The 27,064-nt window shown below is 48.6% G+C and overlaps 1 protein-coding gene across 2 annotated transcripts; it reads left to right on the top strand.

Moving 5' to 3' along the window:
• The first annotated feature begins 693 nt into the window (after window positions 1–693).
• Window positions 694–20,582, top strand: LOC309400707 (sal-like protein 2). 2 transcript variants are annotated; one of them, XM_081969340.1, is made up of 4 exons: window positions 694–878; window positions 10,594–12,932; window positions 18,965–19,405; window positions 20,287–20,582. In XM_081969340.1, the coding sequence occupies exons 1-3, from the start codon at window positions 812–814 to the stop codon at window positions 19,388–19,390; spliced, it is 2,832 nt and encodes a 943-aa protein (XP_081825466.1). In that variant the 5' UTR covers window positions 694–811; the 3' UTR covers window positions 19,391–19,405; window positions 20,287–20,582. The 2 variants fall into 2 exon arrangements, with proteins under 2 accessions (XP_081825466.1, XP_081825465.1); XM_081969339.1 differs by having other exon boundaries at window positions 695–878; window positions 18,965–19,410.
• Window positions 20,583–27,064: the final 6,482 nt, after the last annotated feature.

Here is a 27,064-nt window from a genome sequence, read left to right as displayed (position 1 = left end):
GCTATCCATCACACACTCCCTCCCTCCCCCTCCTCCCTCCTCCTCCTCTTCCTCCTCCTCTTCCCCATCACTCCCTCCCTCCCCCACCCTTTGGCTTCCTCTTCTTCCTCCTCCTCCTCCTCTTCTTCCTCCTCCTCCTCCTCCTCTTCTTCCTCCTCCTCCTCCTCCTCCTCTTCTTCCTCCTCCTCCTGCTATCCATCACACACTCCCTCCCTCCCTCCTCCTCCTCTTCCTCCTCCTCTTCCTCCTCCCCTTCCCCCTCCCTCCCTCCCTCCTACATTCTTTGGCTTCCTCCTCTTCTTCCTCCTCCTCCTCCTCCTCCTATCCATCGCACACTCCCTCCCTCCCTCCTCCTCCTTCCTCCTCCTCCTGCTATCCATCACACACTCCCTCTCTCCCTCCTCCTCCTCCCTCCTCCTCCTCCTCCTCCTCTTCCCCATCACTCCCTCCCTCCTCCATCCTTTGGCTTCCTCTTCTTCTTCCTCCTCCTTCTCCTCTTCTTCCTCCTCCTCCTCCTGCTATCCATCCCTCCCTCCCTCCTCCTTCTCGCCATCCTTCAGCCTTCCCTTCCTCCTGATATCCATCGCTCCCGCCCTTCCTCCTCCTCCTCCTCCAGGTGCGCTCCAGAGCAGCGGCGCACGGGGGCGCCCCGCGCTGGCTCCTGCTGGCGGCGGCGGCGGCACCAGCCGCCCTCCAGACACCAGAGGTCCCTGCTGCAGAAGCCGCGGAGGGGAGGGAGTGGGGGGGGTTAGCCCGCCGATCTCTCTCGCCTCCTCCTCCTCCTCCTCCTCTTCCTCCGGGAGCGGCCGAGATGAGCAGCCCCCGAGGACGCGGGGAGCCGGCGGAGGGCGCAGACGCCAGCATGGCAGAGCCCGCAGGTGGGGAGGAAGGGGGCTGCGGACGGGGAGGGAGGGGAGGGAGAACGGGTGGGGGTCGTCCCCGGCAAACCCCCTCCCCCCCAGACCCATTCTTTCCCCAGCAGGCCGGTCCTTCTCCCCATCCTCCCATCTCACTCCCAGGAGCGGCCGGTTGGATCTCCTCTGCGGGGTCCTTTTTTTTCCCCCATTGTCTTCTCTTCCCCCTTCCCCAAACCACGCGATCCGTCCCCGTTCCCCCACCCCTTCTGCGTGGGTGGGTGGGTTGGGGAAGGGGGGGATACAGCAATATGGTGGACGGATCCGAGACCCCCTTGGCGTTCCCCACCCATCCTGCCTCCTTTTCGGATGCGCCTTTTTGGCAGCGGATCCGCGAGGAAAGGCGGAGATCGTGGCTTGTTGCCTGAAACCCGCAAACAACCATTGGGGAGGGGGGTGGAGGGTGGGGGGGGAAGGCGATCTAGAGGAGATCCTCGTTTCCTAAAATCGCCAAGCATCCCGTTGGATGCTGCTTCTTTACATCCTTTGCCCTGGCTTTGCCCCGTTTTTTTTTTCTTTCTTTCTTTTAAAAAAGATCCACCATGAGGGCTAGAAACTTAGCTTCTAAGCTTTTGAATGTTATTAGTAAAGGCAGAACCACCATTTTGCTGTGCTGGCGTTTCCTCTCTCTCTCCCTCTCCCTCTTTCTCTCTCCTCTCTGTCTCTCTCTCTCTCTCTCTTTCTCTGTACTCTCTCCCTCTCTCTCTTTTTCTCTCTCCTCTCTGTCTCTCTCTTTCTCTGTACTCTCTCCCTCTCTCTTTCTCTCTCCTCTCTCTCTCTCTCTCTGTGTCTCACTCTCTCTCTTTCTCTCTCTCTCTTTCTCTGTACTCTCTCTCTTTCTCTCCTCTCTCTCTCTCTCTCCTCATCCCCCCCCCAAAAAGAGCCTGGCTCAAGGACTCCCATAAAAGGTAAAGGTTCCCCGCACACATATGTGCGAATGTATTGAAACGGAGATGAGCATCGCCCCCCCTACTAGTCATTCCCGACTCTAGAGGCCGGTTCTGATCTCTGTTTCGAAGCCGAAGAGCCAGAGCTGTCTGAAGACGTCTCTGTGGTCATGTGGCCGGCATGACTTAACGCCGAAGGCGCACGGAACGCTGTTACCTTCTCCCCAAAGGTGGTCCCAATTTTTTCTACTTGCATTTTTACGTGCTTTCGAAGGGCTAGGTTGGCAGAATCTGGGACAAGTCACGGGAGCTCACTCCGTTACGCGGCGCTAAGGATTCAAACCGCCGAACTGCCAAACTTTCTGATCGACAAGCGTCTTAGTCACTGAGCCCCCACGTCCCTTTCAGTCCTTCAGGATGACCCAAATGCCTAGAAGGGAAGCTCTAAAAAGGCCAGGGCCACAGCAGAGCAAGCTCCTTCAAACTGCAGATGTGTTCCATTACATTTCCCCAAATCCCCAGCCTCGTGAGGACTAGCGTGCTGAGGAAATCCTGGGAGTGGGTGCTGGTTGTAATCTGGAGGTCATCACCAGTTTGGGGAAGTGGGGGAAAAAACCAGCTGGGCTTCCTGTGTTAGAACTGTGAGTCATCCATCGTCCAACCTGGGCCGCTTTAAGATGGGTGGACTTCAATTCCCAGAATTCCCTAGGCAGTCATGGCTGGCTGGGGAATTCTGGGAGTTGAAGTCCACACATCTTCACAGTAGCCAAGGTTGAGAAAGACCTATCGTGAGATTCTAGGTTTTATTGAAAAAATGTGTGTCTAGGGTTTGCTGGCTGGGGAATTCTGGGAGTTGAAGTCCATACGTCTTAAAGCTGTCAAGGTTGAAAAACACAGATTCTAATCCAATTGTTAACTCAGAACAAAAATCCACCAAACTATCTTCAATACAGCCAGGCTATCAGATTCTTGTCCGAGGCACTCCACTGTCCATAATCCTGCTTTTAAGCTCCCGGTATAGTGGCAGGCTAGACCGAGGAGGGACGTGGTGGCTCAGGAACCCAGTGGCTCAGTGGCTAAGACGCTGAGCATGTTGATCAGAAAGATTGGCAGTTTGAATCCCTAGCGGTGTGTAACAGAGTGAGCTCCCGTTACTTGTCCCAGCTTCTGCCAACCTAGCAGTTCGAAAGCACGTAAAAAATTGAAAGTAGACAAATAGGGACCACTTTGGTGGGAAGGTAACAGCGTTCCATGCGCCTTCGGCGTTTTGTCATGCCGGCCACATGACCACGGAGACATCTTCGGACAGTGCTGGCTCTTCGGCATTGAAACACAGATGAATACTGCCCCCTAGAGTCGGGAACGACTAGCACATACCGTATTTCTCGGAGTATAAGACACACCCTATTCCCTCAAAAAAAAAAGGCTGGAAATCTGGGTGTATCTTATACACTGAATACAGCATTTTTGGCTTCCTGAAACCCCCGCCCCCTTTGCAAAAATGGTCATGCATAGCTTTTAGGCGGCTTCTAGAGTGCGGCTGGGGAGGGCAAAAATGAGCGAAAAACAGGCCGTTTTTTTGCTCTTTTTTGCCCCCCACTCCAGCCCCCAGGAGCAATCTATAAGCCTCCTAAAGGCTATTCATGCCCCCCCTTTTTTTTTTCAAAAAACGGCCCCGTTTTCGCAAAAAATGGGCCATTTTTGGGACGTCTGCAGAGTGCAAAAACTTTTTTTTTTAATTTGCCTCTTCAAAATTTAATTTTTAATTTAATTTAATTTAATTAGCACTTCTAGACCGCCCCCTCTCCCAAAAGGGACTCGGGGCGGTGTACAGTCCATATCAAAAACATCATAAATAAAATTTAAACAATTAAAATTATTAAATGGATAAATACATAAATAAGAGGAGGATAAAAATAGACAGAACTGTAATTGCTAAATGAATAATTTAAAATATACAAAATTTAAAACCCCAGTGTCCTATAAAATTAAGTCCCCTAAAAAACCAGTAGGAAATATATATGCCAGGAGGTAGACGTTAAGAATTATGCCAGGCCAGCCAGTCGGAACAGGTGTGTCTTCAGTTTCTGCCAGAAGGAGCGGAAGTCAGTGGTGGTTCTAATGTCGGGAGGGAGGTCATTCCAGAGTGTTGGGCCCATCACAGAGAAGGCCCTACTCCTTGGTGTCGCCCGTTGGCATTGCCTAGTGGACGGCACCAGGAGAAGCCCCTCCCTGTGAGAGCGAATTGGCCGTAGGGATGTGTGTGGGAGGATGCGATCCCGCAGGTAACTAGGCCCTATGCCATGGAGCGCTTTAAAGATGGTGGTCAAAACCTTGAAACGCACCCGAAAGACCACAGGTAGCCAGTGCAGCTCGCGCAGGAGCGGTGTTACGTGGGAGTACCTAGTACTCCCCATGACTGCCCGCGCGGCTGTGTTCTGGACTAGCTGCAGTCTTCGTGCGCGTCCCAAGGGAAGCCCCATGTAGAGAGCATTACAGTAGTCCAGGCGAGACGTCACCAGTGCATGAGTGACCGTGCGTAGGGCATCCCGGTCCAGAAGGGGGCGCAATTGGCGCACCAGGCAAACCTGGTGGAACGTCCCCCCTTGCCACGGCTGCCACATGATCGTCCATTGACAGCCGGGCATCTAGGAGGACGCCCAAATTGCGTGCCCGTTCCACAGGGGGCAGTTGTTCGCCCCCTATGGCCAGCGTTGGAGTCAGCTGACTGAACCGAGGCCCCGGTAGCCACAGCCACTCAGTCTTGGAGGGGTTGAGTTTGAGTCTGTTGTCCCCCATCCAGACCCCGACGGCTTCCAAACACCGGGACATCACTTCGACAGCCTCGCTGGGGTGATTTGGGGTTGAAACGTACAGCTGAGTATCATCAGCGTACAGATGGTATTCAACCCCAAAACCACGGATGATCTCACCCAGTGGCTTCACATATGTGTTGAACAGGAGGGGCGATAGGACCGACCCCTGCGGCACCCCACAAGTGAGTGAACTCAGGGTCGACCTCTGCCCCCCCGTCAACACACATTGCGACCGGTCGGAGAGGTAGGAGCCAAACCACCGTAAAACGGTGCCTCCGACTCCCATCCCCTCCAGCCGGCGCAATAGGATACCATGGTTGATGGTATCAAAAGCCGCTGAGAGGTCTAATAGGACCAGGATAGAGGAACAACCTCTATCTCTGGCCCTCCAGAGATCATCAACCAGCGCGACCAAGGCTGTCTCTGTGCTGTGCCCGGGTCGGAAGCCGGACTGGCGTGGGTCTAGATATTCGGATTCGTCAAGGTGTCGTGGAAATTGCTGTGCCACCACATTCTCAACAACCTTCGCTAAAAAGGGAAGGTTGGAGACTGGACGATAATTAGCCAGCTCCATTGGGTCCAGTGAAGGCCTCTTGAGCAAGGGCCTCACCACCGCCTCTTTCAAGGCAGTTGGTAAAATCTTGGTGCGTCTTATACTCCGGTGCATTTTATACTCCGAAAAATACGGTATGTGCGAGAGAAACCTTTACCTTTATAGTAGCAGGTTGGTCTATCATTTTAGCACTCAACTTTCTTCCTTGCCTTTACACACTCAGCTCCTACCGGCATTTTCATGACTAAAGGGGCTTTGAAGTGGAGAAACAGCCTTTGAGATCTTTGTAGAGGGTCCTCATGTCATTTCCATGCTCGATCTGACCTAGATCTTTGAACTGACCTTCACAAGGCTGGGTTTCCCGATTTTCAGGGAGATCTCGGAATCTTCTCTAGTTTCGCCATCTCCCCAAGGAACGTACAGTGTCCAGAACTGGGCACAGCCTAGATAACAATCTAAGCAATGGAGGGTATCTTTTTAACTGCCGCATCGCATTACATCGGCTAGAGGTATTGTTTGTCAGAAGAGGGCCTCTGGCGGAAGGAAATTTTCCATCTGCGCCTCTCGGCGTTTATGGGTTGCAGTATTCCAGGACACGGTGGCTCAGTGGCTAAGGCTCTGAGCTTGTCGATCAGAAAGTTCGGCAGTTCGAATCCCTAGCGTCGCGTAACAGAGTGAGCTCCCGTGACTTGTCCCAGCTTCTGCCAACCTAGCAGGTCGAAAGCACGTAAAAAATGCAAGTAGAAAAATAGGAGCCACCTTTGGTGGGAAGGTAACAGCGTTCCATGCGCCTTCAGCGTTTAGTTATGCCAGCCACATGACCAAGGAGATGTCTTCGGACAGCGCTGGCTCTTCGGCTTTGAAACGATGAGCACCGCCCCCTACAGTCGGGAACGCCTATTAGATATGTGCCAGGAGAATCTTTACCTTTATGCCAGGAGAAGATGGTGGCCATGCCAGCATACCCAGATTGTCCTGCTTGAGAGTTGGCGCCAATTTTCCCCAACCCAGTGCTTTCCAGATACATTCCTTTATCCCCGTGGATAAAAAATTGGGGAATTATAGGTAGTCCTCGGCTTACGACCACGATTGGGAGCAGAGTTTTTATTGGTAAGCTTTGCTAAGTGAGTGGTTCCCGATTTTGCGAGCTTCGTTGCAAAAACGGTTATTAAAGCGAAATCACTGAAGTTGTTAAGGCAGGGGTGTCAAACTCGATTTCATTGAGGGCCACATCAGGGTTGTGTTTGACCTCGGGTGGGGGGGAGTGTGGCCAGGGGGCGTGGGCAGCCTCAACATCACTTGTGTCAGGGGCGCGTGTGGGAGGCTCGAGTGCTCTGTCAGGGAAAACAGGCTCCCGAGCTCTGTTTTTGGCTGCGATGGCTTCCTGCAATGCTCTGCCAGCGAAAACGGGAGGGCCATGAACAGCTGCATTTTCACTGGCAGAGATACAATACAATACAATAGTAGAGTTGGAAGGGACCTTGGAGGTCTTCTAGTCCAACCCCCTGCCTAGGCAGGAAACCCTATACCGTTTCAGACAAATAGCTATCCAACATCTTCTTAAAGACTTCCAGTGTTGAGGCATTCATAACTTCTGGAGGCAAGCTGTTCCACCGATTAATTGTTCTAACTGTCAGGAAGTTTCTCCTCAGTTCTAAGTTGCTTCTCTCCTTGATTAGTTTCCACCCATTGCTTCTTGTTCTACCCTCAGGTGCTTTGGAGAATAGTTCAACTCCCTCTTCTTTGTGGCAACCCCTGAGATATTGGAACAATGCTATCATGTCTCCCCTAGTCCTTCTTTCTCTTAAGCTAAACATACCCAGTTCCTGCAACCGTTCTTCATATGTTTTAGTCTCCAGTCCCCTAATCATCTTTGTTGCTCTTCTCTGCACTCTTTCTAGAGTCTCCACATCTTTTTTACATCGTGGCGACCAGATATCTTGGGCCAGTCTTTCACTGTTTCCAGGTCAGTCCCACAGGCCACATCTACATCTTACGGTCCAGATCCAACCCGCACGCCCTGAAGGAATTTAAAAAAAAATCCAGCTTCCCCCGTTGACTTCGCTGGTTGGAAAGTTGCAAATGGCAGTTACATGACTCAGGGACGTTACGACCGTCGTAAATACTTGGCGGTTGCCAAGCGGCTAAATTTAGATCACGCGATCAGGGATAGTGTGATCGTTGTAAGTGCGAGGACCAGTCAGAAGTCCCTTTTTTCACCGCCGTTGTAACGTTGAATGGTCGCTAAACCAACACGGGTAGTCCTCGACTTACAACGGTTCATTCAGTGACCGTTCAAAGTTGCAAAATCCCTGAAAAAAAGTGACTTAATGACGTTTTTTTCCCGCACTTACGACCCTGGCAGCATCCCCATGGTCACGTGATCAAAACGTGGACGCTTGGCAACGGGTTCATATTTATGACAGTTGCCGTGTTGCGGGATCATGCGATCCCCATTTGCGACCTTCTGACAAGCAAACACAGTGAGGAAGCCGGATTCGCTGAACAGATCATTTACTCCCTGGAGAACTGCAGCGATCGATTCCCTTAACAAATACGGCAAGAAAGGTCATAAAATGGGGCGAAGCTCACTGAAATGTCTCGCTTAACGACAGAAATGTTGGCTTCCATTGTGGTCATACGTCGAGGACTACTGTCGTCATTCCAATTGGAAAAGCGGCCCCCTCGCAACCTTTTTGGTCATCAGGGACCGGTTCCATGGAAAGAGAGGGTTTTCCGTGGGCCGGAGTGAGTGTGGTTTCACATTCCGCGGCTGGGGCTTTGTTCGTTTATGCAGCCCGGTTTCTGGCATGCCATGGCCCAGTCCTGGTTCATGGACTGGGCACAAGTGCTCCTAGTTCCGAACCGGTAGCGAAGGTAAGAGAAAACCATTATTGGTTGGGCCCCTGATCTGGAAGACACCTAAAGCTGAACGTTAGTGGATCTCTGCTTTGAATATATAGCCAATCTGATTTAAGATTATACAGGTAGTGCTGGAGTTACGACCACAATTGTGATACGTGTTCTTTAAAAGAACATTTTTAAATGATCTTTTCCTGATGTACTGCAGTGGTAGGATTTAGCCGGTTCGCATCGGTTCGAGAGAACCGGTTGTTAAATTGCATGCACCACCACCTCTGCTATCAACGTGAACCCTGGACACTACGCTACAATGGAGAAACGGGCAACGCAGCGGCGGGCATGAGGGAAGGAGGGGGCCGCTTTCCAGTGGTGGGTTCCGGATCCCGTTGCAACCGGTATGGTGCAACGGGGCCCGGCGTCCCCCACATGCATGCGCGCAGCACAGGAACACAGAACCTGCATGCGTCCTTACCTTCACAACGCCTCTGCGACACTCCAGCTGCTCGGTAGAGCACCGCACAGGCACCGTATGCTACATGCGCGGAAGCGCCAAAGAGCTTAAATACAGATAAGGAGCTCGGGCGGGCAGGTGGGCCCTCCGGAGCACCGTACCCAGAATGGTAGCCTGTGTTCCTGGTAGGCATCGTTACGCCCGTACCGGGGCGTACCACCTGCAACCCACCACTGCCGCTTTCCCTCTTACTTCTCCATGCCCCTCCTCCTTCCCTCATGCCGGCCACCTTGTTGCCCGTTTCCCCATCGCAGCGCAGCGCAATGCCCAGGATCCACTTTGATAGTGGTGGTGAGGGGTAATTTAACAACCAGTTCGCTGGGTCAGGTTTTGGCTGTCACGGGAAATTTGTCCCGCATGTGCTGCAGGACGGGAATGGACCACCCCTCCCACGACAGCCAACCTGACCCTGGGCAAATCGGTTGTTAAATTATTTGAATCCTGCCATCTTCTACCTATATTGTATACAGGTAGTCCTCGGATTATAACCTTTGAGCCCAACATTGAGATTGTTAAGAGAGACATTTCTACTACTAGGCTACATAAACAGAAGGATAGAATCGAGATCACGTGAAGTGTTAATACCACTTTATAATGCCTTGGTAAGGCCACACTTGGAATACGGCATTCAGTTTCGGTGGCCACGATGTAGAAAAGATGTGGAGACTCTAGAAAGAGTGCAGAGAAGAGCAACAAAGATGATTAGGGGACTGAGACTAAAACATATGAGGAATGATTGCAGGAACTGGGTATGTCTAGCTTAATAGAAAGAAGGACGAGGGGAGACAGGATAGCAGTGTTCCAATATCTCAGGGGTTGCCATAAAGAAGAGGGAGTCAAACTATTTTCCAAGGCACCTGAGGGTAGAAGAAGAAGCAATGGGTAGAAACTAATCAAGGAGAGAAGCAACTTAGAACTGAGGAGAAATTTCCTGACAGTTAGAACATTAATCAGTGGAACAGCTTGCCTCCAGAAGTTGTAAATGCTCCATCACTGGAAGTTTTTAAGAAGAGAGTGGATATCTATTTGTCTGAAACAGTATAGGGTTTCCTGCCTGGGCAGGGAGTTGGACTAGAAGACCTCCAAGGTCCCTTCCAACTCTGCTATTGTATTATTGTCTATTTGGACACTTGGCAACTGGCATGGATTTGCGACGGTTGCAGTTGCCCAGGACGATACGTTCATTGTATTGTATTGTATACATGTACAACAGCACTCAAAAGAATTGCAACCTGTTTGATAATATTCTACATGTTTAATTTTCAATGTCAATCTATCCATTTCTGCACAATCTAGCATCTAACTGATGATATACCCAGGATGACGAATGTGCCACACCAACCTATGACTCTGCGTGGCATGCTTTGATTGTTTGCTTGCATAGCCTGCTCTTTGTTCTGCTATGTTTAGATTCTTCTTAAGAAACTCACCATGTGTGAGTAGAGACTATATAAGTGACTATATAAAATTTTATAAAATAAATCAATAGGAAGGAAGGAGGAAAGGAAGGAAGGAAAGAAAAAGGAGGGAAGGAAGGAACGAAGATGGAGAGGGAGGGAAGGAAGGAGGGAACAGAGAGAGAGAGAGAAAGTGAGTTCAATTTGTTCAATGAGTTTTGTCCCATTTTACGACTTTTCTCGCCACAGTTCTTAAGTGAATCCCTGCGGTTCTTAAATTAGAAACACGATTGTTACGCGAATCCAGCGTCCTCGTTGACTTTGCTGGTCAGAAGGTTAGAAAAGGGGATCCCGTTACCTCGGGACGCTGTAACCGTTATAAATACGAGTCGGTTGTCAAGCCTCTGGATGTAAATCATGTGACTGTGGGAATGCTGAAAGGGTCATGAGTGTGAAAAATAGTCCTAAGTGACTATTTTTTCAGTGCCATTGGTACTTCGAAAGATGACTAAATGAACTCCTGTAATTTGTCTGCCTTTATCAGTTCTTTTTCTGACATCAGATTTCTATGTTCCTGTATTCATTTATTTCTTTTTTACAGATCTGGACTTAACTCTGTTTCCTTCTCTTTTTTCTTTCTTCTACCTTCCCAGGAGACGCTGGGGATGACTCCAGCCCCTTCTCCTGCCCTGCCTGTCACGTCACCTTCAAGGACCCCTCCGAGTTATCTGCTCACACTACTACTTGCTTCTCAGAGCGAGCCCCCAGTTCGGCCGGCCTTGCGACCACTCCCACCGTCGGCCAGGAGCACTCCAGCGTCTGCTCCTCGTCCTCCTCTTCCGTTGAGATCCACGCCGAAAGTTCTCCAAGCATGGACATGGAACCTGGGCCCTTGCTGACCGAGCCAAGCCAAGAGCCCGCCTCTTCCCGGCCCCCTCCTCCACCACCCCCAACCCTGCCCCCTACCACCACTCTCTCCACCGGGCATCTCAACATTCCTCTCATCCTGGAAGAGTTGCGTGTTTTGCAACAACGCCAGCTCCATCAGATGCAGATGACGGAACAGATCTGCCGGCAGGTGTTGCTCTTGAGTTCGTGGGGACAGGTCGGGGCTCCGGCCTCCACCACGGAACCTGCTCCGGTGGCCTCTGCTCCGCCCAAGCCCTCTTTGCCCGTCTTTTCCATTAAAACTGAACCTGGGAGGAGCCAGGTGTCCTCCTCTCCAGATGTGCCCAAGCCGGCATTCTTCCATCTCTATCACCCGTTCCCTGGCAGCACCAGGGTGCCCAAAGCTGAGCAGCTGCTTGCTCCAGCCTTCCCTACGGCCACAGGTGTCTTGGCAGCTCAGTGCTTAGGGACTGCCCGGGGTCTGGAGCAGGCCACATCTCCAGGACTCTTGCGACAGAAGAATGGAGGAGGGGGAGGAGGAGGAGGAGAATCCAACTTGGAAGGCGAGAAACCAAGCGGACGCCACAAATGTCGTTTCTGTGGGAAGATCTTCGGCAGCGACAGCGCCCTCCAGATCCATCTGCGCTCCCACACCGGCGAGCGTCCCTACAAGTGTAACATCTGTGGGAACCGTTTCACCACGCGAGGCAACCTTAAGGTCCATTTCCATCGTCACCGGGAGAAGTACCCCCACGTCCAGATGAACCCTCACCCAGTCCCCGAGCACCTGGACTACGTCCTCACCACTTCGGGGCTCCCTTATGGCATGTCCGTGCCGCCTGAGAAAGCAGAATCCGGAGAGGAACACGGAGCCCTCCCTGCAACCGAGCGCAAGGCCCTGAGTGCCACCGAGAGTCTGAGCCTATTATCCGGCACGACTCCGTCAGCCGCGGCTCAAGCTTTGCCCGGTTTCAACAAGCTGGTCCTGATGAAGGCAGTGGAAGCCAAGGGGAAGGGGGATGAGAACACCCCTCCTGAATCAGAGACGGAAGGGCCCCGTCTTCAACTGGGGAAGCTTGTGGGGGCCTTGCCCAGCTGGGCTCTGTTAGCCAATCACTTCAAGGCGGGCCCAGCTATGGGCCCCTTCCCCTACGTCCTGGAAGCTTCTCCCTCAGAGACCTCTAAGCTCCAGCAGCTGGTGGAGAAAATCGACCGCCAAGGGTCCTCATCCTCCTCGGGCATGGCCACCATGGCCCCATCCACAGCCGGCTCCTCGGTGTCGTCTTCTCCAGCATCTTCAGGGCTCAATCAATGCGTCATCTGCTTGAGGGTCCTCAGCTGTCCCCGAGCTCTGCAACTTCACTACGGGCAGCATGGGGGCGAACGCCCCTTCAAATGCAAGGTCTGCGGGCGAGCCTTCTCCACCAGGGGGAACCTGAGGGCTCACTTTGTGGCCCACAAAACCAGCCCGTCGGCCCGAGCACAAAACTCTTGTCCCATCTGTCAGAAGAAGTTCACCAACGCCGTAAGCCTCCAACAGCACGTCCGAATGCACCTGGGTGGCCAGATCCCCAACGGAGCTCTCCTGCCTGAGCCTTTGGCCCCAGAGGGGGCCCCATTGGGAGAAGGGGAGAAGCCACGGGAGCAGCCACCTGTCCCCCAGGAGGAGGAGCTGTCAGAGGAGGAAGAGGAGGAAGAGCCCACCGATGAAGACTCGGTAGAAAGCATTGGAGAAAAAGCAGAGCAGATCTCCAGCCCTGAAGGTCTTGGTCCTCCCAAGGAAGAGGATGAAATGGGGCAGCCTGAGGGGGAAGAGGGAGGACCCGGAGCACTCTCCTCTTCCCCTCTGGGGCCCCAAAGTCCTCTCTGTCCCTTGAAGGATGGGGAAGAGAAGGCCGATATGGAAGAAGATGGCGGAACTGCCCCAGTGGAAGAAGAACCCGATAAGGAGAAAGGAGAAGGTGGTGGAGAAGGTCCATCTGAGAAGCAACAGCATCAGGGCAGCCAAGCCAAAGAGGAACCAGTGCTGATCTGTGGGATTTGCAAACAGCCCTTCACCGACAGGGCAGCCTTGCGCAAACATGCAATGACTGCCCATCCCCAGGTAAGAATCAATGCGGTGGAATAGGGACATCTGGCTTCCTCGGCCCCCTGGTGGTCTTGGATAGGAAGATATCTTCCCTCGTGTGCTTTCTGTCGCCCTCTAGCAATGACCTTGGGATAGGCAATGCTGCATTATCTGGTTTTTCTTTGAGGACATAATAAGTAAGTTAGTAACCCAGTTGTTAAATGAATTTGGCTTCCCCATTAATTATGCTTGTCAGAAGGTCACAAAATGTGACCGGAGACATTGCAACCGTCACAAATATGAATGGAATGTAATAGGATAGGATAGGATAGGATAGGATAGGATAGGATAGGATAGGATAGGATAGGATAGGATAGGATAGGAAAAGAATAGGATAGAATAGAATAGAATAGAATAGAATAGAATAATAGAATAGAATATGAGTTGGAAGGGATCTTGGAGGTCTTCTAGTCCAACCCCCTGCTTAGGCAGGAAACTACACCACTTCAGACAAATGGTTATCCAACATCTTCTTAAAAACTTCCAGTGTTGGAGCATTCACAACTTCTGGAGGCAAGCTGTTCCATTGCTTAATTGTTCTAACTGTCAGGAAATTTCTCCTTATTTCTAGCTTGCTTCTTTCCTTGATTAGTTTCCATCCATTGCTTCTCGTCCTGCCTTCAGGTGCTTTGCCGAATAGCTTGACTCCCTCTTCTTTGTGGCAACCCCTGAGATATTGGAATATTGTTGTCCTGTCTCCTCTACTCCTTCTTTTCATTAAACTAGCCATGTCCAGTTCCTGCAACCGTTCTTCATATGTTTTAGCCTCCAGTCCCCTAATCATCTTTGTTGCTCTTCTCTGCACTCTTTCAACATCTTTTCTACATCGTGGCGACCAAAACTGAATGCAGGATTCCAAGTGTGGCCTTACCAAGGCCTTATAAAGTGGTATTAACCCTTCACGTACTCTTGATTCTATCCCTCTGTTTATGCAGCCTAGGACTGTGTTGGCTTTTTTGGCAGCTGCTGCACACGGCTGGCTCCTATTTAAATGGTTGTCCACTAGGACTCCAAGATCCCTTTCACAGTTACTACTGTTGAGCAAGGTACCACCTATACTGTACCTGTGCATTCCGTTTTTGTTGCCTAAATGTAGAACCTTACTCTTTTCACCATTGAATTTCATTTTGTTAGATAGCACCCAATGTTGAAGTCTGTCAAGATCCTTCTGCATCTTAAGCCTATCTTCTGGAGTGTTGGCTCTTCCTGCCAGCTTGGTGTCATCGGCAAATTGGATGAGTTCCCCATTTATCCTCCCATCCAAATCATTGATGAACTGGTTGCCAAGCATCCAAATTTTGACCATGTGACCATGGGGATGCTGCAACGGTCCTAAGTGTGAAAAATGGCCACGTCACTTTTTTTTTCAGCGCCGTTGAAACTTTGAAAAGTCACTAAACGAATGGTTGTAAGTTGAGACTACCTCTATAGGCTTGTTCTGACGATTATTTGGGACATCTTCTTGTCTTGTTCATCTCTCCTTAATAATGGAGATTCTCCATCATCCAGGTGATGGTTGTCTCAAGTGTGCTTTTTCAAGAGGCAACTGGGCTGTCTGGTTATTTTCTTCGAAGACGTTTCGCTTCTCATCCAAGAGGTTTCTCCAACTCTGAGTGGATGGTGGGGAATGGAAGGATTTATACTCCTTGCAGGCAGCTGGTCATTTGCATTGTTTTAGAAGGTCATTGAGGCCACCTGGCAGTGACGTGCGGTGAGGTTTATGGCTGGTGAGGCAGCAATTTTTTTAGACTTGTGGACTTCAACTCCCAGAATTCCAGTCAGGCATGCTCAGTTCCGACCTGCCGTCCTCCGCCCTGGGATTTGGCCATGGCACCGCCCGCTAGAGCTGCGCGGCATCCAGGGCGCGCTTGTCGGGCGAGGGCAGCACAGGTGGGGAGCGGACGGAGTGGAGGAAGCCTCTCCCCCCTGCTTCCCGCACCCAAAAGAACAAAGGGAACCTCTGCTGCTGCCCTGGCAACCTGGCCGGCCTCTCTCGTGGCAGCTCTCCGGTGCCGAGCTTGGGAGTCCCTGGAGGAGCTGGTGGGGGCTGCAAGCACCGCAGGCTGGACTGGAGCCTCGAGTCTAGGGCAGCGAGTCATTCGATGGGAAACTTGCCTCTTGGAAGGAATGACTCGGCTTGGCTCCTGCTTTGTCTCTCCTGCCTCTTCGCTTCTCCGTTCGGTCATTGGGCGGCAGATCGAAAGCGGGAGCCAAGCTGGGTCATTCCTCCCAAGAGGCAAGTTTCCCATCGAATGACTCGCTGCCCTGATGATGAGAGGTGAGGCTGTGCCTCACTTGCCTCACCTGACTGCACGTCACTGCCACCTGGAGGTTTATCTCTTCATCTCTCATTATTGAGATAAAGGCCACACTTCATACGGGTGGTGAGCAACAGAAAAGCATGCTTGACACTTCAGGTCAGTTTCTCTTTGAGTTGTGAGACACCCACGCCACTTGTGTACTTGCCTTTCTCACACAGTTTACCCCTGTGCGCAAGTCTGGCTTCAGAAGAAATTCGGAGAATGTGATTGTTTGAGAAGGTATTATGTGATTTCACCTCCGCTTATTGCTTCCGATCGGCAAGCTTGGCCAGTATCCCACCTAGCATAACTGGAGTGAAGGATGCTGGTAATTGTAGAGAAGGAAGGATTATTCCTGCGGGACGCAGTGGCTCAGTGGCTAAGATAATGAGCTTGTCGATCTGAAAGGTCGTTTTTTTTTTCCCAAAAAAATCTTTTTAAAATAAAAACAAATAAAATCATCCTCCATTACAAAGTTGTAGAAAGCTTGTCAATTGGTTACACAGAGTTTTCGTACATCCCTTCCACTGTCATCACCTCTAATTCATATCAAATTATCTGCTTTACATCACATATATTGATATATGGTTGTTATCATCATACCTCATCCTTCATATGATTATAGTTGTTTTAACATTCTTTTATAACAAACATTCCCAAATTTTAAACAAAACCACATAGTGGCATTCCCTCATCTATTTTCAATATCATCCAATCACATTATTCCTTTATCACACATTCAACATAAAAAATTAATTGTGTTTCATAACAAAGTTTTGAAACCTCTTTTCTTAATCATTGTTTGCAACTTTTATCCAATTTCCCTTTTATCCCGTCAATACAAATAATTACATTATCATTATTGGTCATTTATTTAGCAATAGTTTGACTAAGTTTAAGTAACTTTTTCCCCTTTTTTCATCATTTATAAATTTTAACCCAATTTCCTCTTATCAAACCAAGTGTCGCTTAACGGAGTGAGCTCCCTTTCCTCGTCCCAGCTTCTGCAATTCGAAAGCACATAAAAATGCAAGTAGAAAAAATAGGAACCGCCTTTGGTGGGAAGGTAACAGCGTTCCGTGCGCCTTCAGCGTTTAGTCATGCCGGCCACATGACCACGGAGAACGTCTTCGGACAGCGCTGTGAAATGGAGATGAGCACTGCCCCCTAGAGTCGGGAACAACTAGCACATATATGTGAGGGGAACCTTTACGTTTAAGGATTATTCTCTGCCCAAATTACAATTCTCAATTTCTTTATGGAAAGTTGCTTCTGTTTTGTTTAGCCATCTTTTGAAGGGGAGGCTGATGTTGGCAAATTTAAAAGTTCTGCTTCCTTGTCTCTCTGAATCTGGTTGCAAGTCTTCACAAATAATCCTTGACTTACAACTTTAATGATTGCTCAAAAGTTACAACGGTATTGAAAATAGGAATGTACACCCGGGTCCTTGCACTTATGACCATCAGAGCATCCTCACAGTCACTTGATTTTGGGGCTTCGCAACTTTTATATATAAGTAGTCATCCTCAACTTACAAAATTTAGCTTAGTGACCATTCGAAGTTAAAATGACATTAAAGAAAAGGGTGTTACGACCATTATTCACTCTTGTGACCGATTCAGCATCCCCATGATGTACATTTGGATGCTTGACAATAGACTCACATTTATGACAGTTAAGAGTGTCCTGGAAGTATGTGATTTCCCCTTTTCGACCTTCTGACAAGCAGTGATTTCTTTCGCAAAAGCAAAAAATAGTCCTAAAATGGGGCAAAGCCCAACACATTTCTCACTTAGCAGCATAAATTTGGGGCTCAGTTGTGGCCATAAGTTGAGGACTACCGGTTTTTATGATCATTCCAGCATCCTGGCGTTGACGTGATCGCTATTTTCAACCTTCCCAGCTAGCTTCTGATAAGAAAGTCAAGGAAGGAAGGAAGCCAGATTCACAAAAAAAAAGGTTGTAAATTCAGGCACAATTCACTTAAAGGGCTACATCATTTAGCAACAGAAGGTCCAGTTCCAATTGAGGTCGTAAGTCGAGGACTACTTGCATTGAAACAGTCTTGGCGTATGGGAAGTGCACTTTTGTCTCTAAACATTCCTAAATATTGTCCCTTTGGAGGAACGGATAACCTCAGGAGATCCTGATGGGATTTACGTCCGTTTGTTTTTGTTGATCAGTCACTAAATCGTGCCCTACTCTCTGCAACCCCATTGACCATAGCACACCAGCCCCCCCCTCCCCCCCCCAATTGTCCATTGTCTCCTGAAGTTTGCCAAACTTCACATTGGTTGCGTTGATTGCTGTTCTGATCGAGGCTTCCCAAGAGCATGAAGCAAACTCCTGGTCCCAACAAAACTTCTTTTATTAATTTAATATGAATTCTGCTCATTCACATCCAGCAAAGTCTTTCAAGGGAGGATTCACAGTCACAGACCTTATCTGGCTTGGAGAGCTGACAGGCCGATATCTGCAAAACTTGGCAAGGAGTCTCGGAGAGTCATGAGCCAATTGAGCGAACGAATTGTCTCCTGCAAACTCCACTCCCCTTTCGCTCCTCCTTTCTTTCCTCTGGGAGGGGCCATTCATCGTCCACCTGTGGCCTTACTCCCAAGTTGACCCCTGTTCTTTAGCTTTCCCTTTGTCTGGCAACTCTGCGCATGCGCACACTAGGGACAGGCTACAGCTGTTCGTCTGCTTCACTGATGTCTGACTCTGAAGGCAGCTGATAACTGGCATACGGCTCTGGCCCCCTCTCTTCTTCCGACACAGAGCCCTCATCAGAGCCTTCCCCAGACTCCAGGACTTCCTCCCCAACCCCCTCATTGTCCCGGTCACAACACTCCTGAAGTTTGCTAAAATTCACGTTGATTGCGTTGATTGCATTATCTAACCCTCTCATCCTCTGCCGTCCCTTTGCCTTTCATCTTTCCAGATATCAGGGTCTCTTCCAATGAATCCTATGTTCTCACTTGCCGGCCAAAGTATTTGATGACATCCCATAGTTCCTAAATTGGAAGAAAATATTGCTGCTTTTTTTTTTAAACGAAGTTTTATTGGTTTTTTTTAAATTTACAGGGAAAAAGGTAATGGAAAAGGTATACAAGTTTTGGCAGTTGCAAGGTGCGGTAGGTGCCCCCTCCCTCCATGCTCATAATATACATCTAAGCAAAAATCATTAATACATAGTAGTATATAGTCAGCATATTAATTCAATTGGTAATTTCGATCAGTTTATGTCAAAATGATTTTCTTGTTCATTTTTGTGATCTGAGCTTTCTTGGTATTGCCCCATCTCCCCCCGCCGACAGAGCTCCGGCCCCTCCCGTGTCCTGCGTGTCTGTTGTAGGATCATCTGATTTTTCTAGGTGTGTTTTGTTTTTTTCCATAAAGGCCTGTGCCTCTATGGGTGTATTAATTCTAACTCTTGTCTCCTCCCAGAATATTAACATACCTTCAGGCATCAACCATCTGAACCACACCCCCTTCTGGTATAATTTATTCGCTAATTGCGAATAACTTTTTCTTTTTTCCCTCACTTTCTTGGGAATCTGCTTCAGAATGGTTATTTCCCTATCTTGGGATGTCAAGGCTTGCCCCCTTTGTGCACTCAGAATGGAAGAAAATATTGCTTATTCATCCTTTGGCTTTCGCCCCAATATTCATACCTTCCTTTTCCTCCTCCTGCTTTCTTTTTCTCCAAAGGTTCATCTGGGAAGCCACGTCTGGAGCAATAACCCGGCGCGCCGGGGACGGCGACTGCCTCTGGAAGGGCCCCTGCCAGTGCTCTCCGGGGGCCAAGTCAAGCTGCAGGACTTCCTCGGACGGGACATCCCAGCCCAACTGGTGGGCGTGGGTCCCCTTTCCTTCTGGAATCAATATACCGCCTTCGTCTCGGGGGGCCTGCCCGCCAAGCCTGCCCACAGCACAGCGGCTTCCGTTGTTTCATCTTCCTCCTCTTCCCCCAACGTGACCCCACAAAGCCTCTTTGGATCAAGCAATGTGCCTGGGAAGGTGGTCCCCACGGAGTCCAAGGAGAAGCCTCCGGTGACCAATTTGCTGCTCCTTTCCCCGCCGGCAGCCCCCATTTTGGAAACGGTCCCCGAGAAGCAAGGAAAGGGGGAGAAGTAACCGAGCTTCTACTGAGTAAGGTGATGGTGGGGGGATTATGACGCTTGCGAGAAACCCGATCCTGACCAAGATGATGAGATTGGAGTGGCACTTTGCCAGGATGTCCGCCTCTGTGCGTTTTTATCAAAATGTTTAGGTAGTGGATGATATTGGAAGCTGGATCAAACGTTCATTACTAGTACATAATCACTGTTTCATTGTATTGGGCTCCTAAGGGCCACTTCTCCAATATCACCTGTATATTAATTGTATGGACCCCGGTGAAAAGTTTAACCTGGTGCCTAAACGTAAACCAGGTCAGTATTTATGGATTTTGTTGTATTTTTGGTCTCAGAGCAGGAATCTCTGAACATCTACGACCTGGTTTCAAGTTGGGCCTCTGTGATTTGACGGAGGGTCTTCAAACTCAGCTAAATGGTGGCATTTGATTGATTTGGACAAACCAGAGAAGGTTGGGTCTTATTAACACCCTGTTTCCCCGAAAATAAGCCCTCCCTGAAAATATTGTAACACAGCAGCAGCCATGAGGTGACCACGCTCGCCGTCTCCTGCACCTCAAAAATAATAAGACCTCCCCAAAAATAAGACCAAGCTCTTATTTGGGGGTCAAAAGAAAATAAGACCTTATTTTCAGGGAAACACGGTAGTGGGATGGAAGACCACAAGGAGGTCCTAAAGTTAGGCGCTAGATTGTGAAATCAAAATAACAATAAAAATCCGAATGGCAAAATGTTTCCAAGAAAACTACATGGCTCGGGAATCGGTCTTCATCTGAGGGAGTCTTTATTTTTATGATTTAAAAAAAGTCATAGTTGGAGTTGCAAGGCCAGAAGAGCTGAGAAAACCTGGAACCTACTTGCTCCCTATAACTATATCCCTTTCTTTTTCTCTTCCAGAGTGATCCACTCAAGAAGGACCAAGTACGCGGCAGCAATTAAACCTTATATCTGACGACGCAAATAGAGATGGTTCCAATATAATTTTAGCAACTTTTTAGTGTTTTACTTTTAACGTAGTTTGGAGCTCAGTCGGCCAAAAGGCAGGATCCTGACCCGAGGCAGGGAAGGATGGTCCCTGCCTTGTTCCTTTGATTTTTTTCTTTTTAAATAAACTTCCCTCTCATGTAGAACAGGATACCAAATGGCCCCAGCCGAAGGAATTTATTCCCTCAATAAAATAAATTTGAAAGAGATTATCAAGTCTGTGGGTTTTCTTTCTGGCCACAGGGAACGGAAGTCCCTTTATTTTGAGTTCTGATTTTCTTTGGGAAGGAGAAGCAGCTTAATGCATGGGTTGGATGCGTTACATAGTCTGGTTCAGCAAAAGACAGTGAAAGGGAATTGGAAGATGCCAATTGGAAGATGTGAAAATTATTTTTGGGGTTGTCTCATTGGTGCTCTTGCAAAAGGCAAGTGGACTATTTTTTTCGAGGACGAGGAGGAGAAGAAAGGAGGAGGAGAAGAAAAAGATGACGACATTTCGCTTTTCATCCAAGAGGAGGAGGAGGAGGAAGAAGAAGAAGAAGAAGAGGAGGCCAAAGGAGGGAGGGAGGAGGGAGTGATGGGGAAGAGGAGGGGGAAGAGGAGGAGGAGGAAGAAGAAGAGGAGGCCAAAGGAGGGAGGAGGGAGGGAGTGATGGGGAAGAGGAGGAGGAGGAGGAGGAAGAGGAGGCCAAAGGAGGGAGGAGGGAGGGAGTGATGGGGAAGAAGAGGAGGAGGAAGAAGAAGAGGAGGCCAAAGGAGGGAGGAAGGAGGATGGGGAAGAGGAGGAGGAGGAAGAAGAGGCCAGAGGAGGGAGGAGGGAGGAAGGAGGAGGGGGAAGAGGAGGAGGAGGGGGAAGAAGAAGAGGCCAAAGGAGGGAGGAGGGAGAGAGTGATGGGGAAGAAGAAGAAGAAGAAGAAGAAGAAGAAGAAGAAGAAGAAGAAGAAGAAGAAGAAGAAGAAGAAGAAGAAGAAGAAGAAGAAGAAGAAATTTCACTTTTCATCCAAGATTCTTAGATGAATGAATTCTTGGATGAGAAGCGAAATCTTCTTCCTCAAAGGAAAAAAAACAGTCCAGTTGCCTTTTTAAAAAGCACCTTTGAGACAACTATGACCTGGATGACTGAGAATCTCCACAAATATTTTGTTGTTATTTTTTAAATGGAGGCCAGATTCTTTGAAGTCTAGTTTTTTTAGAAAACTAAATAGAAAAATAAAATAAAATAATAGAAACCAACACAAGTAGAACATGGAAAACACGAAGAAAATAAAAGAATAAAGCACAAATGAAGTTGCCCTAGGGGTCTAGAAAATGTCAAAAGAATGTATAGTTTCCTGGTATATCTTTAATCAATTCTGATCGGTTGAGGCATCACTTTCAGTGATGTTATTAAGCCATCAGCAAAGAAAAATAGTGAGAACCGTAATCAAATCATTATCAAGCCGGTTTGGTCTCGTGGTTAAGAACCAGGCTACAAAGTGTTGCGATCGTGAGTTCAAATCCTGCCTTAGCCATGAAAGCCAGCTTGGATAACTTTGGACCAGTTACTCTTTCAACTTAATCCACCTCAGGGGTTTCTTGAGTTATTTGTAAAAATAAGAATTAAAAATAAGAAAGGCAGGATGCAAATAAATACATTACACCTTAACATTGCAAGCTATGGTTAGACTGAGTAGAAATTGGGAATCCCTATTCTGCTTTAAATAGCCTATCAAATTGAGTATGAACTTTGTACATTTTGTAAAAAAAGTCGTATTTTGGATGGGGTAATCTATCTGTTTTGTGGATTTTATTCCCCGGAAATGGTTCTTGCTTTGATCTCAAGGAATTGCGCAGCCGGTGTCCACACGGAGTCAGAGACGCTGACACAAACATGTAGTTTTATATAAATAAATATATTTAACATTTATATTTACATCCAACAAGATAGGCACGTCATTATTACATCATGAGGTAAATCACAAATGGCATACAGAGCACACAGAAGAAAAAGGCGGGGAGGGGAGGGAAACTCCCCCTTTACACCCAGCAACCAATCATAATGTAGATTACCTCAAGCAGGAGCCCCTTACATCATGAGGTAAATCACAAACAGCATACAGAGCACACAAGGAAAAGACGGCGGGGGAGGGGGGTATTCCTGCTTTACACCCAACAACCAATCATAATGTAGTTTACCTCATGCAGGAGCCCATTACATCATGAGGTAAATCATGAGGTAAATCACAAAAAGCATATAGACCACACAGAAGAAAAAGCCGGGGGGGGGGGACTCCCCCTTTACACCCAGCAACCAATCATAACGTAGATTACCTCATGGAGGAGCCTGCACTCTCCAATCAATCAACTACAACTGTGTTGTGGCTCATTATATTCTTTAATGTTCCAGCTATTAAATAACATTTTAAATTCTATTCAAGTTCAAAAATGAATTTTAGTGGAAATTCTTTACCATATTCATCTCTAAAGAAAATCTGGCTTCTGATTGAGACAATGGTTGTTGTTGCTGGCCATTAAACTAGAATGGATGCCCTACAAATAGTTCTCGACTTAACAATGTTTCATTTAGTGACTCTTCGAAGTGAAATGGTCACTATGGAAAAAAATGACTTGCTATCCATCCTTGCACTTATGACCATTGCAGAATGCCTAATAGTCACATGATCAAAATTTGGACGCTTGGCAACTGACACATATAGGCAGTCCTCAATGTACAACCACAAATTGAGCCCAACATTTATGTTGCTAAACGAGACATTTATTAAGCGATGTTTTGAGCCATTTTATGACCTTTCTTGCTACCATCATTGAGTAAATCCCTGCAGTTGTTAAGTTAGTAACCCAGTTGTTAAGTGAGTCTTGCTTTCCCGTTGACTTTGCTTGTCAGGAGATAGCAAAAGGGGATCATGTGACCACGGGACACTGGAAACCGCCGTAAGTATGAGTCAGTTGCCAAGCATCTGAATTTTGATCACATGCCCATGGGGATGCTGCAACCGCCATAAGTGTGAAAAATGGTCGTAAGTCACTTTTTTCAGGGCTGTCGTAACTTTGGACAGTCGCTAAATGTTGTTAAGTCAAGGACTACCTGCATTTACAACAGTTGCAAAGTGCCAAGGTCATCTGTGACCATCCGACAAGCAGTCAATTGGGGAGGAGCAGACTCACATAATGGCCGGGTGATTGACTTAAAGACCATGCATCACTGCAATGGTCATAAAGTTGGACGCAATTCACTTAACAACGGCCTCACTTAGCAATAGAAATTCTGGCCCGAATTCTAGTCCTAAACTGAGGACTAGCTGAAGGGAATAAAAGTCGTTTCCCCCCGTATTTGGTTGCTTTTCCCAATCTGGTGTTTTCTGCTTGCCCTTTGCATACCTGGATTAGATATGCAAATTTAAGGCGTTGCTGTTGGGGGTTTGGTGATTCATAAGTGCAATGAAGCAACACACCGATTGCGTGAACCCTAGCCTAGAAAAACAGCCTATCTGACCCTAACTTACCAAATTTGAAGATGATACTAAGCTGGCAGGAATAGCCAACACCCCAGGTCAGTGATGGTTAACCTTTTTGGGGCCAAGTGCCTAAAGTGTGTGTGAGCGTGAATGCACGGGTGCGTGCCTGAACCCCCAAAATACAATGCAAGTGCCGCCGCCCCCCCGTCAGTGCTGAAGCTACAGGCTGTTCGTGCCGTCAAAGAGGCAGCGCCGATGGCGGCAGGCCAGTGTCTCAGGGCGGAGTCATGCCGAGGTGCACTAACAAGGCGAACCCCCAAAATGCAATGCGAGCGCCCCCCCGCCCCCCGCCCCCATGCACCATTTTGGCTTTCAGGTTGGTGCAAGAGGCTCTCCAGGCCCAAAACAGGGTGCGGGACAGTGGTGGGATACGACCGGTATGCCCCGGTACAGTACGGGCATACCGGTGCCTACTGGAAGTACCAGGTACCGTTCCGGTACAGTGCTCTGGAGGGCCCGCCCACCTGCCCTCCTTACCTGTATTTGAGCCATTTCGGGGCTTTCGCGCATGGAGCGTACGGCAGCAGCGTGACGCTCCGCCGAGCAGCTGGAGCGTTGCGGAGCGTCAAAAGTGATAAATACGCATGTGCACGCTGCAGGTGTCCATGTGGTGGACGCCTGGCCCCGTAGGCACCGTACCGGTTGCAATGGGATCCGGAACCCACCACTGGTGCGGGGTACCTTGCGCGGCATCCCAGCGCCCCGTTTTGAGCCTGGAAAGCCTCCTGCACCAATTTGGAAGGTAAAACTCAGAGGGCGGCTACTTCCGGTCTTCGATGATGCAGCTGGGCATGACACTGGCCTGCTGCCACAGCCGCTGCCTCTTTGCTGGTGCTAATGGCTTGCAGCCTCAGCCTTTTTGCCAGCGCGAACAGCCTGCCGCAGCAGCCTCTTTGCCGGCACAAACGGCCTGTCGCTGCAGCCTCTTTGCTGGTGCGAGGTCCCCAGTATGCTCCCCGTTTTGGGCCTGGAAAGCCTCCTGCAACAACCTGGAAGCCAAAACAGGACGCCGAGGGGGGGGGGCTCGCACCGGCAAAGAGGCTGTGGAAGCAGGCCGTTCGTGCTGGCAAAGAGACTGCGGCTGCCGGCCGTTTGCGCCGGCAAAGATGCAGCGGTGGAGCAGCAGGCCAGTGCCTCGGGGACACTGCAACCGTCATAAATATGAGTCAATTGCCCAGCATCTGAATTTCCATCATGTGACCATGAGGATGCTGCAATGGTTGTCAAGTTTGAAAAAAAGTCACTTTTTTTCAGTGATGTTGTAACTTTGGAGGGTCACTAAATGAACTATCGCAAATCGAGGACTACCCGTATTCATCATTTGTAAGCTTTCCAGACGGTATCAAACGAGCAAACTCAATGGGAAAGGCAGATTCACTTAATGACCGCATGCTGCACTTAATCACTGCAGTAATTCACTTAACAGCTGTGTAAGAAAAGGTTGTAAAATGGGACAAAACTTACTTAACAACTGCCTTGATTGGTAATGGGAATTTTTGGGGCTCAACTGTAGTCATAAGTCAAAGATTAACAGTACACCAAAGTGGTTCTCTGCAATATATTTATACAGTGACCATAAGTCCTTGATTATAAATGACAATCCTTTATTTCAGAAATCTATCCTTTACTTCTATTTCAAAAACTCAAGCCCTTCATTTGGGTCATTTAACTGTCACCATATAAACGATACCAGTCAAATTGCAGAAATCCTTTTTAATACTTCATACCTTTTTATGCTTTTTAGATATATATTTTAGAATATTCCTGTTTGGAAAGGGATTTCTTGGTTTGGCTTCTGAATTTCCCCTTTTTAAAGCAAAGCTATAAACATACCCCAAGGGATGGGGTGGCTCAGTGGCTAAGACACTGAGTTTGTCGATCAGAAAGGTCGGCATTTTGGCGGTTCGAATCCCTAGCGCCGCGTAACGGAGTGATCCCCCGGTTACTCGTCCCAGCTTCTGCCAACCTAGCAGTTCGAAGGCATGTAAAAATGCAAGTAAAATCATAGGGTCCACCTTTGATGGGAAGGTAAAAGTGTTCCGTGCACCTTTGGAGTTTAGTCATACCGACCACATGACCACGGAGATGTCTTTGGACAGCGCTGGTTTAATAATACAATAGTAGAGTTGGAAGGGACCTTAGAGGTCTTCTAGTCCAACCTCCTGCCTAGGCAGGAAACCCTATACCGTTTCAGATAAATGGCTATCCAACATCTTCTTTAAAACGTCCAGTGTTGGGGCATTCACAACTTCTGGAGGCAACTTCTGTTCCACTGATTAATTGTTCTCACTGTCAGGAAGTTTCTCCTCAGTTCTAAGTTGCTTCTCTCCTTGATTAGTTTCCACCCATTGCTTCTTGTTCTACCCTCAAGTGCCTTGGAAAATAGTTTGACTCCCTCTTCTTTGTGGCAACCCCTGAGATATTGGAACACTGCTATCATGTCTCCCCTAGTCCTTCTTTCTCTTAAGCTAAACATACCCAGTTCTTCAGCTTTGAAACGGACACGAGCCCCTAGAGTCGGGAACCTTTATCTTTATAAACATAAACATTTTTTTTAATCTTTATGAACCTCTTTCAGATTTTCCTTTTCAGGTTTATCCTTTTATTTTTTCCCCCAAGAAAATATGATCAGTATAAATATAACCTTGAGATTTCCAGCAGTAACTTTCCTGTTTGCTGTGCATGCAAACTATAAGACACTATTAACTCCTTCCTTCCTTCCTTCCTTCCTTCCTTCCTTCCTTCCTTCCTTCCTTCCTTCCTTCCTTCCTTCCTTCCTTCCTTCCTTCCTTCCCTCCCTCCCTCCCTCCATCCATCCATCCATCCATTCATTCACTGTCATGAATCCACTGCTTTTTTTTCAAGGTAACACAGAATACCCAGTTCTCGCGTCATAAGGAAGAAAATTAGGGGGTCTGGATCATTGGGATCCTGAGGCTGTCCGGATCATCTGCCCAGATCTCAGCATTGATCGAGAGAATCTGCCCACCAAGTAGATCGTGGGAGAAAAGAACTCTAGCCGGGCGGAGGCGCCCGTGACAAAAATGGCCGCCAACGCTTCAACCCACCCTAACCAAACGCGGCTGCTTCTCACACTTCCTGCCAGTCTTGCGAAAGGGTCCAAGCGGGCGCACGAAACGGAAGCGTGCCCACCTTGTTTTCATTCCCCCAGTCTGC

Source organism: Natrix helvetica, assembly GCF_964273705.1.
Source record: "Natrix helvetica genome assembly, chromosome: W".
Taxonomy (NCBI): Eukaryota; Metazoa; Chordata; class Lepidosauria; order Squamata; family Natricidae; genus Natrix; species Natrix helvetica.
Note: the sequence above shows the minus strand (reverse complement) of the source record. Positions and strands in the feature narration are given on the sequence as shown.

Coding starts and splice junctions, on each gene's coding strand:
- LOC309400707 (XM_081969340.1), top strand. CDS start 812: ATGAGCAGCCCCCGAGGACGCGGGGAGCCGGCGGAGGGCGCAGACGCC. Junction 879..10,593: donor CAGCATGGCAGAGCCCGCAG/GTGGGGAGGAAG, acceptor CTACCTTCCCAG/GAGACGCTGGGGATGACTCC. Junction 12,933..18,964: donor CAATGACTGCCCATCCCCAG/GTAAGAATCAAT, acceptor TTTTCTCCAAAG/GTTCATCTGGGAAGCCACGT.